Consider the following 14,309-nt stretch of genomic DNA (forward strand, 5'->3'; position numbering starts at 1 on the left):
TCACAGCTGCAGCCACAAACAGTGACTCTCAGTATCAGTGTGAGTTCCTCAGTCTGTTAACATCCGTCAGTGTTCATGGACGCTGTTGCTGCTCGATTCAATTGGATCTTTGCATTTGCATTGCAGTGCTGCACGTTAGATAGAATAAGAAAATCCTATTTTAAGCTAAGTATGGAAGCCCATTAAACTGAACTAATGAGACACTACATAAGAATATTGGCTTTGGTATCTCAAAATAAGTCATTATTTTAAATAAGTCATTATTTTGGGATACTAAAACGTCACCAAACATTATTTTTATCCTGTAAAATATGAAAAGTCATGTTTACGCTGACAAATTGGCTCTTGATGTTTGAGCCCAGATAGAGACATTATCATATTAAGACATGTTTTTAGGTTCTAAGTCATGTTTTGAGAAAATCTCTTATTATTATAAGATGCTAAAACATTTTGACTTGTTAAGATATTTTTTAAGATATTAAGACATTTTTAAGATATTAAGACATTTTTTAAGATATGAAGACATTTTTAAGATATTAAGACATTTTTTGACATATTAAGACATTTTTAAGATATGAAGACATTTTTAAGATATTAAGACATTTTTAAGATATTAAGACATTTTTTAAGATATGAAGACATTTTTAAGATATGAAGACATTTTTAAGATATTAAGACATTTTTTAAGATATGAAGACATTTTTAAGATATTAAGACATTTTTTGACATATTAAGACATTTTTAAGATATGAAGACATTTTTAAGATATGAAGACATTTTTTGACATATTAAGACATTTTTAAGATATGAAGACATTTTTAAGATATGAAGACATTTTTAAGATATTAAGACATTTTTTTAAGATATGAAGACATTTTTAAGATATTAAGACATTTTTAAGATATGAAGACATTTTTAAGATATTAAGAGATTTTTAAGATATTAAGACATTTTTTAAGATATGAAGACATTTTTAAGATATTAAGACATTTTTTGACATATTAAGACATTTTTAAGATATGAAGACATTTTTAAGATATGAAGACATTTTTTGACATATTAAGACATTTTTAAGATATTAAGACATTTTTTAAGATATGAAGACATTTTTAAGATATTAAGACATTTTTTAGATATGAAGACATTTTTAAGATATTAAGACATTTTTTAAAATATGAAGACATTTTTAAGATATTAAGACATTTTTTGACATATTAAGACATTTTTAAGATATGATGACATTTTTAAGATATGAAGACATTTTTAAGATATTAAGACATTTTTTGACATATTAAGACATTTTTAAGATATTAAGACATTTTTTAAGATATGAAGACATTTTTAAGATATTAAGACATTTTTTAAGATATGAAGACATTTTTAAGATATTAAGACATTTTTTGACATATTAAGACATTTTTAAGATATGATGACATTTTTAAGATATGAAGACATTTTTAAGATATGATGACATTTTTAAGATATGAAGACATTTTTAAGATATTAAGATATTTTGACATATTAAGACATTTTTAAGATATTAAGACATTTTTAAGATATTAAGACATTTTTAAGATATGAAGACATTTTTAAGATATTAAGACATTTTTTAAGATATGAAGACATTTTTAAGATATTAAGACATTTTTTGACATATTAAGACATTTTTAAGATATGAAGACATTTTTAAGATATGAAGACATTTTTTGACATATTAAGACATTTTTAAGATATGAAGACATTTTTAAGATATTAAGACATTTTTTGACATATTAAGACATTTTTAAGATATTAAGACATTTTTTAAGATATGAAGACATTTTTAAGATATTAAGACATTTTTTAGATATGAAGACATTTTTAAGATATTAAGACATTTTTTAAGATATGAAGACATTTTTAAGATATTAAGACATTTTTTGACATATTAAGACATTTTTAAGATATGATGACATTTTTTAAGATATGAAGACATTTTTAAGATATTAAGACATTTTTTGACATATTAAGACATTTTTAAGATATGAAGACATTTTTAAGATATGAAGACATTTTTTGACATATTAAGACATTTTTAAGATATTAAGACATTTTTTAAGATATGAAGACATTTTTAAGATATTAAGACATTTTTTAGATATGAAGACATTTTTAAGATATTAAGACATTTTTTAAAATATGAAGACATTTTTAAGATATTAAGACATTTTTTGACATATTAAGACATTTTTAAGATATGATGACATTTTTAAGATATGAAGACATTTTTAAGATATTAAGACATTTTTTGACATATTAAGACATTTTTAAGATATTAAGACATTTTTTAAGATATGAAGACATTTTTAAGATATTAAGACATTTTTTAAGATATGAAGACATTTTTAAGATATTAAGACATTTTTTGACATATTAAGACATTTTTAAGATATGATGACATTTTTAAGATATGAAGACATTTTTAAGATATGATGACATTTTTAAGATATGAAGACATTTTTAAGATATTAAGATATTTTGACATATTAAGACATTTTTAAGATATTAAGACATTTTTAAGATATTAAGACATTTTTAAGATATGAAGACATTTTTAAGATATTAAGACATTTTTTAAGATATGAAGACATTTTTAAGATATTAAGACATTTTTTGACATATTAAGACATTTTTAAGATATGAAGACATTTTTAAGATATGAAGACATTTTTTGACATATTAAGACATTTTTAAGATATGAAGACATTTTTAAGATATTAAGACATTTTTTGACATATTAAGACATTTTTAAGATATTAAGACATTTTTTAAGATATGAAGACATTTTTAAGATATTAAGACATTTTTTAGATATGAAGACATTTTTAAGATATTAAGACATTTTTTAAGATATGAAGACATTTTTAAGATATTAAGACATTTTTTGACATATTAAGACATTTTTAAGATATGATGACATTTTTAAGATATGAAGACATTTTTAAGATATTAAGACATTTTTAAGATATTAAGACATTTTTTGACATATTAAGACATTTTTAAGATATTAAGACATTTTTTAAGATATTAAGACATTTTTAAGATATTAAGACATTTTTTAAGATATGAAGACATTTTTAAGATATTAAGACATTTTTAAGATATGATGACATTTTTAAGATATGAAGACATTTTTAAGATATTAAGACATTTTGACATATTAAGACATTTTTAAGATATTAAGACATTTTTAAGATATTAAGACATTTTTTAAGATATTAAGACATTTTTTGACATATTAAGACATTTTTAAGATATGAAGACATTTTTAAAATATGAAGACATTTTTAAGATATGAAGACATTTTTAAGATATGAAGACATTTTTTGACATATTAAGACATTTTTAAGATATGAAGACATTTTTAAGATATTAAGACATTTTTTGACATATTAAGACATTTTTAAGATATTAAGACATTTTTTAAGATATGAAGACATTTTTAAGATATTAAGACATTTTTTAAGATATGAAGACATTTTTAAGATATTAAGACATTTTTAAGATATTAAGACATTTTGACATATTAAGACATTTTTAAGATATTAAGACATTTTTAAGATATTAAGACATTTTGACATATTAAGACATTTTTAAGATATTAAGACATTTTGACATATTAAGACATTTTTAAGATATTAAGACATTTTTAAGATATTAAGACATTTTGACATATTAAGACATTTTAAAGATATGATGACATTTTTAAGATATTAAGACATTTTTAAGATATGAAGACATTTTTAAGATATTAAGACATTTTGACAAATTAAGACATTTTTAAGATATTAAGACATTTTTAAGATATGAAGACATTTTTAAGATATTAAGACATTTTTTAAGATATGAAGACATTTTTAAGATATTAAGACATTTTTTGACATATTAAGACATTTTTAAGATATGAAGACATTTTTAAGATATGAAGACATTTTTTGACATATTAAGACATTTTTAAGATATGAAGACATTTTTAAGATATTAAGACATTTTTTGACATATTAAGACATTTTTAAGATATTAAGACATTTTTTAAGATATGAAGACATTTTTAAGATATTAAGACATTTTTTAAGATATGAAGACATTTTTAAGATATTAAGACATTTTTAAGATATTAAGACATTTTGACATATTAAGACATTTTTAAGATATTAAGACATTTTTAAGATATTAAGACATTTTGACATATTAAGACATTTTTAAGATATTAAGACATTTTGACATATTAAGACATTTTTAAGATATTAAGACATTTTTAAGATATTAAGACATTTTGACATATTAAGACATTTTAAAGATATGATGACATTTTTAAGATATTAAGACATTTTTAAGATATGAAGACATTTTTAAGATATTAAGACATTTTGACAAATTAAGACATTTTTAAGATATTAAGACATTTTTAAGATATGAAGACATTTTTAAGATATTAAGACATTTTTTAAGATATGAAGACATTTTTAAGATATTAAGACATTTTTTGACATATTAAGACATTTTTAAGATATGAAGACATTTTTAAGATATGAAGACATTTTTTGACATATTAAGACATTTTTAAGATATGAAGACATTTTTAAGATATGAAGACATTTTTAAGATATTAAGACATTTTTTGACATATTAAGACATTTTTAAGATATTAAGACATTTTTAAGATATTAAGACATTTTTTAAGATATGAAGACATTTTTAAGATATTAAGACATTTTTAAGATATTAAGACATTTTTTAAGATATGAAGACATTTTTAAGATATTAAGACATTTTTAAGATATTAAGACCTTTTTTGACATATTAAGACCTTTTTTTGACATTAAGACATTTTTTAAGTTACTTTCGGAGACACTAAAAGTTTTTTGAGATACTAAAACACCAACCAAACTTTATTTTTATTCTATGCTACCTAAAGTAGGAAGCCCATTTTGAAATGAGACATTATTGTACTATGAGGAAATGTCTTTTTTCAGTGTATGACTCACACACCGATTTGTCATTAATCCAAAACATGCATTCAGATGATGATGTGCAATTTTGATTGTATGCTGAAGATTATATTTGTGTATTACTGCTCCCTCCAGTCTGTTGTTTCATGTACTGTCACGTCTTCTCCGCTCATTAACCTGATTGTATCTCACGTTAAATATTTTCTAATGTTATGTCCTCACTCACCTGTGGGTTCTGTATCTTCCTCCGTGTTCCTCAGGTGTGACGGGTCTGGTCCACCTGGACGAGAACGGAGACAGAGAGACGGACTTCGCTCTGTGGGACATGATCGACACCAACACCAGCGCCTTCCAGGTGAACACACACGTTATTATTAGCGTGAAAGTATGCAAATGACGGCCGTTAATATCTTCTCGCTGTAGGAAATTCAAATTGTGTTTGTGCGTCCTGTTTATCAGGTATCCACTCAGAGCTTAGAATTTATATCCACATAGCGAGTCCTCCTCCCTGGAGTCCGCCATGTTTCTACAGTAGCCCAGAATGGACAAAAAGAGGCCTTTAGCGTTTTGAGGTGGCAGAAGAAGAAGGAGAAAGAGAAGAAGAAGACCATTTCATTTCATGTTGTGACAAATGGAGGATCAGAACTTTAGCTTTTAACTTTTAACTTTCTGTTTAGCACAAGAAAAAGCAAAGGTAGCGTGAGTCCTCGTGGGCCACCGTAGGTTCTCCTACATGCTCGGAAAGGGAAACTTTCTTCTTACTGTCTAAAATCAATACTTTAGGTAGCTCAAAATAATGCCTGAGAAACTATAAGTCATTAGCTCCTCATTATTTAGAGATACTAAATCGTTATTTTGAGATAATAAGTCAGAATCAGCTTTATTGTTCAGGTGTGTGTTCACAAATAAGCAATTAGACAGACTTTACATTTAAATAGACATTTAGCTGCTACATACATCATACACATTTAAGAATATAAAAGTACGTAAATATTTAAATTAAGAGGACAATAACGTAATCCGGCAAAGATGTTTGAGTAGAAAAGGGAAGATTAATGTAACAGATAACGTCATATACACGAGGCAGGTGGAGGATTTAAACGTGACGCTGGTTACAAAGTGCAATCTCTCCAGTAGACGCCACTAAAACATACGCACTGCTCCTTTAAGACAGAGTCAGGAGGAGAGACGGCAGAAACACCGTCGTGCTCATCCAGATTATTACTGTGCCACAAAATCTGGGATTTAGAAGCACTTATAGACCTTTGGGCTCCGGGTTACGTCTGTATTCTCTCGATGTAAAGTCACAAAGCACAGAGCTCTTTGCAGTAAAATCAGCTCTCTACCAGCGAAAACCTTTAAGTGGTTCTATTTATTTTTTTCTAATTAGACATTTTGAAAAGCCTAAACGCCTCCTCCATTAAAACATGTCATTTGTAGGGTGGATATATGGACATAATGGATGGTGGAATAGTATAATTGGTATAATTACTGCAGTGCAATGCAGCAAATAATGACGTTATTAGCTGCACCTGAGCTGCGTGTTTTTGTGGCTGAGGAGCAGGACAAATGTTTTATTACCCGCCGATTCATCTCGTCCGACGAAGCCTCAAAACGGCATCAGGCTGCAACTGAGCTCTGGTTCGATATTACACCACTTTTGTTTTGTGTTTCTTCCTCTTTTTTTTCTACATTTAGCTTCCTCCTGTCACTTCTGTATCTCAGTAAATCCCCTGCGAACAGAGAAGTCACACCATGAAGGCGTCATATTACTGTTGGTTTAATCGTAAACTCAGAAACCAACAGGTTTAATCAATGAAAGTCTGTTTAAACGTTGCAGACAATATTTCATATGTAAAATCTTCATTTTTTTTAAATTTATTGTTTTATTTAGTAACTTCAGCTGTTAGATAACTGGAGTGCAATACAAAGTACAATATTTCTGTAATATCAGAATCAGAATTACTTTAATAATCCTCAGGGGGAACTTGCTTTTTGTTACTCACAGCTCCAAAAGAATAAGAATAAACTTCAAACATAAAAGTAAAAATACAAATATATACATATTATAATATTCAAAGTAAAGTACAAGTACCTAAAACTCTTTCTGTCACTGGCAATGGTTCATGGGAAATGGCCCCTACTATTCCCTGGAGGGCTTTTATTTTGTAGGCAGGAAGTGTTTAAATCTTTCCAACTTCCTGTTGTTATCACTCATATTAAACTCCTTCCTGTTGTTTAACAGCACTGCAGACACCCTGTAAAGTGGTAGAAAGTAATTGAGAGCATTCTGAGTGTGTGACAGCATCATGGAAAGGATCCCTACAGAGAGAGACCTGGAAGATCCTTTTGGTTTAACCACAAACAGCACACACACCAGACTACATTCACTAAAACAGGGATTTTACATCTTAGAACACAGGAGCTACTGGTCTGCTGCTGCCTCGATTCATCAGTTTGTTCGAGTTATTCTGCGACTTTGGTGTTTCAAAAAGTTAATTCAGATCCAAACTAACGCGCTAAAACACAAAAGATGCAGCAACTAGACCAGCAACTCCCATGGTCTGTGAGGTAAAATTACTGTTTTTGTGAATGGAGTCTGGTGTCTTTGAAAGGAGCCATGAGACGTGATCGAGAGCTCGTCGAGGCCCAACTCAATTCACATCTCGCACAATGAGTTGCTGATCTGCTGCTACTTTGATCAGTTAGTTTGTGCCAATCATGTGACTTTGGTGTTTTAGAGGGTTAGTTCAGTTAGTCAGATCATTACTAACACTGAAAGTCACACAAAGTACCGCGTTATATGTGGTAAAATGACTGGTCTCTGTGTGTCAGAGTTACTTCAGATCCAACAGAACATTTGTTTAGCACAGAATAACAAAAACAAACTAACCGACTGAGGGTAGTAAATAGGATCCATGTTTAAAAACACCAAATTTATCCTTTAAAAGGCTGAAAACAAGGAAGTCGAGTCTTTAAAGCTGATGTCTTACGTGTGGATCACCATTTTATTTCCCAGATAGTTTTGGTGTACAACAGTTTGGAGGAGCAGCTGACCGCCATACCTGGAACCAGCCCGCACTGGCTGGGTGGAGTTTGTCCTCCTGATGTTCCCGTCTGCGGCTTCAAGAACGACAACCCCATCTGCCTCGCAAGTCAGTGGACCCAACGGGATCCACTGGATCCCCTCAGCCGTGCACACACCGTGATGGGATCTGTCCAGTTTCCAACCGTCTTCCCCGAAATGTAAACATTATTTTCTCTCTCTGACAGAGACGGTCACCATCCACCAGATGGTTTCCATCGTGCTCTTCTTCATCTTCACGATGACCCTCACCATCACCGTCTTCATCTACAGGTGAGGGATGCAGCGGTCTGATTTATGTATTATATATGATTTTTTATTTTTTTATTTCACTCAAGAGTGCAGAAAGATTCTCTCTATTGCGTCTTTAACCCTTCGGAGTCTAGGACCGCCACACGGCGTCAAAGTCACGTCGCACGTTTGAAAACTGTTGGAAAGCGGACACTTCAAACTTTTTACAAGTGTTTGAATTTTCTCGATCGGCCTATTAAGACTAAATTTATGAAGAGCCGAACAGAACAGCTCTTCTACGAGTTAAAAGAAAGACAAGCTAAGCAGCTTTAATGGGAAACACAAAGGTCAAATGAAAAGTAGTAAAAAACGCTGTTTTACCCCAGACTCTGAAGGGTTAAATAAGAAGTTTTTCTGTTTTCCAAGCAACAAACTGATCAAGTGAAGCCGTTTGCTTCACATGTCATATTTGATGTGATTTATTTCTGCACACAAGTTTAATAACGGCTGATTTGTGTAATATTACACACTAATATGTGTCACTTTTGTCACCTCTGGAGCTGTAACGATTATCAAGGCAAAGAAAAGTGTCATCTGCAAAAGATCAAACTCAGAAATCATATACTGGAGCCTAAATGACTAGAAGGTACAAAGGTTTTGGAAGTGGTCCAATAGATCACCTAAAGCACCTCATACACACCAGACTCCATGCACAAAAACAGGAATTTTACCCAACAACAATAGCAGCAGGCTAACAGCTGTTTGTAGACAGTCTGGTAAAAGAAAGGCTGTTATATCGCTCTCCTCAAACACACCAGACTCCATTCACAAAAACAGGAATTTTACCAACCTGGTAAACAACCTGAACAGCTGACTACAACCTCCACTGAGCTCCAGTCTGACTGATACTAAACACTGAACAGCTGCAGCTCAGTGCAGGTGGGAGTTAGTAGCTGTTCAGATAGATTATTGATAGATTATTGATGCTCCCACGCCTTCACCACCAGGAGGCCACACCCACAGGAAGTGGACACCATTTCAGACTGGAGCCTGTAGTGAGACACCTGTAGTTATAGAGGATCTTTGATGCTGTTCTACCTGCTAACACAGGTGTCGTGTCAGTCGTCGTAATGAGAAAAATAATGACTCTGCGTCGTCTCCTGTCTCTCTGCAGGAGGATGAAGCTGGAGAAGGAGCTGGTCGCTCAGCTGTGGAGGATTTCCTGGGACGACATCCAGATGAGCAACATCGACAAAGTGCTGCGCAGCGGCAGCAGGATCACACTGTCGCTGGTCAGCACACACACACACACACACACACACACACACACACAGTCGCCCCCTGCTGGACATTAGAGAGGACGCAGCTCTTCACCGTTCAGACCAGGAAGCTGCGTCCACTTCTTTTAAACACTCGATGGTTCACATCTTCCAGCATCAAAACAGGAAGTGGTAAACTAGTAAAGCCCGCCTCCTCTTTGATCTGATTGCCTGCCTGGAGGTGTGACATTGACGAGCTGTGCACTTTGCATTGAATATATATTCTAACTTTTATCCGCATCCTAAAACTGCCAGAAAACACACACACACACACACTCACCAGAGCTCGTGATGTTCTCACCGTCACTTATTATCTGTAATTGTGTTTTTTATTCTCTGTATTATGAATCATATAAAAAGCACCTTGTGTTCTCAGTCCAGTGTATCCAAAACACACACACACACACACACTCTCTGATCCTGTGTCTGTCTCCAGAGAGGCTCTAACTACGGCTCCCTGATGACCGGAGATGGAAACATGCAGGTTTTTGCAAAGACGGGATACTTTAAGGTCAGTGTGTTGTTTCTAAATGACTGATACCGACCAATCAGAGGACGCTTCTTTATACAGACTGATACCGACCAATCAGAGGACGCTTCTTTACAGGCTGATACCGACCAATCAGAGGACGCTTCTTTATACAGACTGATACCGACCAATCAGAGGACGCTTCTTTATACAGACTGATACCGACCAATCAGAGGACGCTTCTTTATACAGACTGATACCGACCAATCAGAGGACGCTTCTTTATACAGACTGATACCGACCAATCAGAGGACGCTTCTTTATAGACTGATACCGACCAATCAGAGGACGCTTCTTTATAGACTGATACCGACCAATCAGAGGACGCTTCTTTATAGACTGATACCGACCAATCAGAGGACGCTTCTTTATACAGACTGATACCGACCAATCAGAGGACGCTTCTTTATACAGACTGATACCGACCAATCAGAGGACGCTTCTTTATACAGACTGATACCGACCAATCAGAGGACGCTTCTTTATAGACTGATACCGACCAATCAGAGGACGCTTCTTTATAGACTGATACCGACCAATCAGAGGACGCTTCTTTATAGACTGATACCGACCAATCAGAGGACGCTTCTTTATAGACTGATACCGACCAATCAGAGGACGCTTCTTTATACAGACTGATACCGACCAATCAGAGGACGCTTCTTTATAGACTGATACCGACCAATCAGAGGACGCTTCTTTATAGACTGATACCGACCAATCAGAGGACGCTTCTTTATACAGACTGATACCGACCAATCAGAGGACGCTTCTTTATAGACTGATACCGACCAATCAGAGGACGCTTCTTTATACAGACTGATACCGACCAATCAGAGGACGCTTCTTTATACAGACTGATACCGACCAATCAGAGGACGCTTCTTTATAGACTGATACCGACCAATCAGAGGACGCTTCTTTATAGACTGATACCGACCAATCAGAGGACGCTTCTTTATAGACTGATACCGACCAATCAGAGGACGCTTCTTTATAGACTGATACCGACCAATCAGAGGACGCTTCTTTATAGACTGATACCGACCAATCAGAGGACGCTTCTTTATAGACTGATACCGACCAATCAGAGGACACGATTACAGGCGTTGGGTCAGCAGGTCGGAGACCATGAAAAGATTTAAAAATAAACTCTCCTCCTAAAGCCCATTAAAACCAGAGTAATGTGCTCTCTTTCTCTTTTCTTCCCAGCTTAGATTTAACCAATTGATTGATTGATTGATTGATCCAGTTCCTCAAATCCTCTTTATTTTTCTTTGCTCGTTCGAAGGCACTCGCGCCGCCTAAGAGCTCTTTCCTGCGACACAGGAAGTGATGCCCTCCACGTTTCTGAGGTCTGGAGCTGTTTTTCCACTTAAAGACGTGTTCGCCGCCAGTGAAGGAAATGGCCCATTAGCGGCAGGAAGCATCTCAAACCGTTTCCGCCTGTAAAATAAACAGTTTTCAGCCGCCGAGTCTATTCGTGGACCCAAATGTCACACGGGGAAACATTAAGTGAACTGTTTCATTAAGCCTGGTTACCTCAGCAACAAGGAAGAGATCCGACTGTTGTGTGTGTGTTTTAGGTTATATGATCGTATGATATGTGCTGCAGTGTTAATCCCATCATGCCTCTCGCCTGTGATTGGCTCGAGGTGACATTTCTCCAGCAAAAATGTTGAAAAAAGTATGAATAATCAAAGAATATATTTGCTACACAGTAGATCTGCAGTGACAAATCGCTAATTGGCTGATGTTTAAATCCTTTAATATGCAAAAAATCCAAAAAGTTTATCAATCCAGGCTCTCAAATGTGAGAATTTGCTGCTTTTCTTGGTTTTGCATTATAATATGTTGAATATTTTTTTGTTTTGGATAATTTCTCAGACATCAGATGAGCTGGAGGATAATGTGAGGAACATTTTTCAGTTTTTTCATGTTTTAGAAACCAAACTATTCATCGATTGGTTTAGAAAACAAGCAGCAGATTAATAAAAATAATAATTTGTTGCTTTTCCTGGATTTTAGAAAGGGTTTGGAAAGGTTTGGTTTAGAAATAAACAACACAAAAAGTGATAATTGACCACGTTTTTATCTGGAGGCTTTACAAACATCTCTTGTGGTCTTCTTCATCGTCCTCTTTATATTCAAGGAAAAACAACCTCTTTCTGACTGGAGTAAGCCTTTATCCCGGATCAGAAGTACTTTATTTATACCGGGGGGAGAAGTGTGGGTGTTAGAGAAATATATTTATGAGGAAAAGCCAAAAAAAAATCAAAAAATCTGACATAGAAAAACCCCACAAGCTCACCCAGGTGCATGCTGGTCCAATACCTGCCTACCTATGTAGCGTCAGGTCCCCACAGTGTTCCCCGACTTGCAACAAAACAAAATACCAGTTAGGCAACTAAGTATTTAATAATTAAAGTAAACAAATCAAAGAAAATCTATTAGAATTTGATCCAAATAAAACAAACTGTAGAATGATCAGCTAAGCAGCACTAATTAGTATTAGCACAACTGCATGCTAACAAAAAATCAATCAGCGGCACAGTCATCGCTGCTCTGAAGCCTCGAGTTTGGCTTCATGGGCGCCGCCATCTTGTTTTTTTTGGAGCCACAGTGAGGACAGTAAGCAGAACCACCGGTGGAGGCTCTGGGGAAATCTTTCTGGTTCCTGTATTTCCTCCATGTTTCTCCAGTCTGAAGTCTTTTCTCACTCATTCTGCTTCACTGACTTCTGGAACCTTCTAGCTGAGGTCGGACACATTTTAGGGACATGAAGAAGAAGAAGGTCCTCCGAGAAACGACGTCACCAGAAGAAGAAAAACATATAATTTATAACTTCTTGACGTTCAGTGTGTTGCTGCCCACTGATCAGTCTCGTGTTCTTCCAGGGAAACATCGCGGCGATTAAATACACCAACAAGAAACGCATCGAGCTGAACAGGAAGGTCCTGTTTGAACTGAAGCACGTGAGTGTCTCATCATCACTTCACTTCAGGACAGAGCTGATTATATAGAACGGTCAGACGGTAAGAAATGTTGAAAAAAGTATAAATAATTAAAGAATATATTTGCACAAAAAATCCAAACAAATGTATTAATCCAGGCTCTCAAATGTGAGGATTTGCTGCTTTTCTTGGTTTTGCATTATAATATATTGAATATTTTTTCGTTTTGGATAATTTCTCCTGTTTTAATATCTTAGAAGCCAAACTATTAAACGACTGATTTAAAAAAACGAGCAGCAGATTAAGAAGAATTATGAATCATCACACGGCTTTGTTGGATGCTTGATTCTGATTGGTCAATAACGGCACTGTTATTCCCGGTTCTTTAGTACAAAGCCGCGTAATAAAGACGACTGTTTGTCATCCCTGACGTAAAAAACTGGAAACCCAAAATAACAGAAACCCATTTTTACCCCTGGAGCCCTAAAGGGTTAATCCAGCTGACCACCGTCTAGATCTATAGAAATATAGTAGATATATAAATACTTTTAATGACTAACAAAGTGTTTTCTACTCTTTTAATGTTTAATATTCAGACTATTGTATTATTTTGCTTTCGTACCCAGGAAACTGGTCCTGGTGTCATTTGAGTTTTAACCCTTTCAAAATGTCCGCCTGGACTTTTTTGCTTAGTTTGACTCTAAAAGGGTCAGAAAACGCTTTTGCCCTTTTTTCCAGAAAACCTCAAACTTTCAATATCCGGCAGTTATTTACGATTTACCGCCTGTTATAAGAGTGTAAACAGTTTAAAACGAGGAAAAACACAAAAACGGAATTTGATTTTAGGGTTTTAGTGGGAACTGAGCACGAATAACAGATTTTGCAAGTTAAAGTAGAAATTTGAAAACTTCCAGGATGAGGCGCGAGTGAAATCACCGTAATGACGCCATAAAGAGCAACGGCTCAGCTTTCAGAAACCGTTGACGGGATTACGGTAAAATCCAAAGTGCGCTTGCGTGTCGCTGACGACACACTCGGAGTTAAAGGGTTATTAACGGACGAACTGTCATTCTGGATCTTTTGTGTTTGTGCAGATGAGAGACGTTCAGAACGAACACCTGACCAGATTTATCGGCGCATGCATCGACCCCCCCAACGCCTGCATCATCACTGAGTACTGCCCCAGAGGGAGTCTGCAGG

At 34.0% G+C, this 14,309-nt stretch overlaps 1 protein-coding gene across 1 annotated transcript in view; it reads left to right on the forward strand.

The window, feature by feature from the left end:
- npr1b (natriuretic peptide receptor 1b) overlaps positions 1-14,309 on the forward strand; it is a 92,010-nt gene that overhangs the window by 63,809 nt on the left and 13,892 nt on the right. The window contains exons 5-11 of the mRNA XM_070836028.1: positions 5,252-5,346; positions 8,011-8,146; positions 8,265-8,349; positions 9,482-9,599; positions 10,063-10,137; positions 13,053-13,130; positions 14,204-14,308. Coding sequence (XP_070692129.1) covers positions 5,252-5,346; positions 8,011-8,146; positions 8,265-8,349; positions 9,482-9,599; positions 10,063-10,137; positions 13,053-13,130; positions 14,204-14,308 — 692 coding nt within the window. The remainder of the gene's footprint in view (positions 1-5,251; positions 5,347-8,010; positions 8,147-8,264; positions 8,350-9,481; positions 9,600-10,062; positions 10,138-13,052; positions 13,131-14,203; position 14,309) is intronic.

This window comes from Pempheris klunzingeri, chromosome 8 (genome assembly GCF_042242105.1).
Source record: "Pempheris klunzingeri isolate RE-2024b chromosome 8, fPemKlu1.hap1, whole genome shotgun sequence".
Taxonomy (NCBI): domain Eukaryota; kingdom Metazoa; phylum Chordata; class Actinopteri; order Acropomatiformes; family Pempheridae; genus Pempheris; species Pempheris klunzingeri.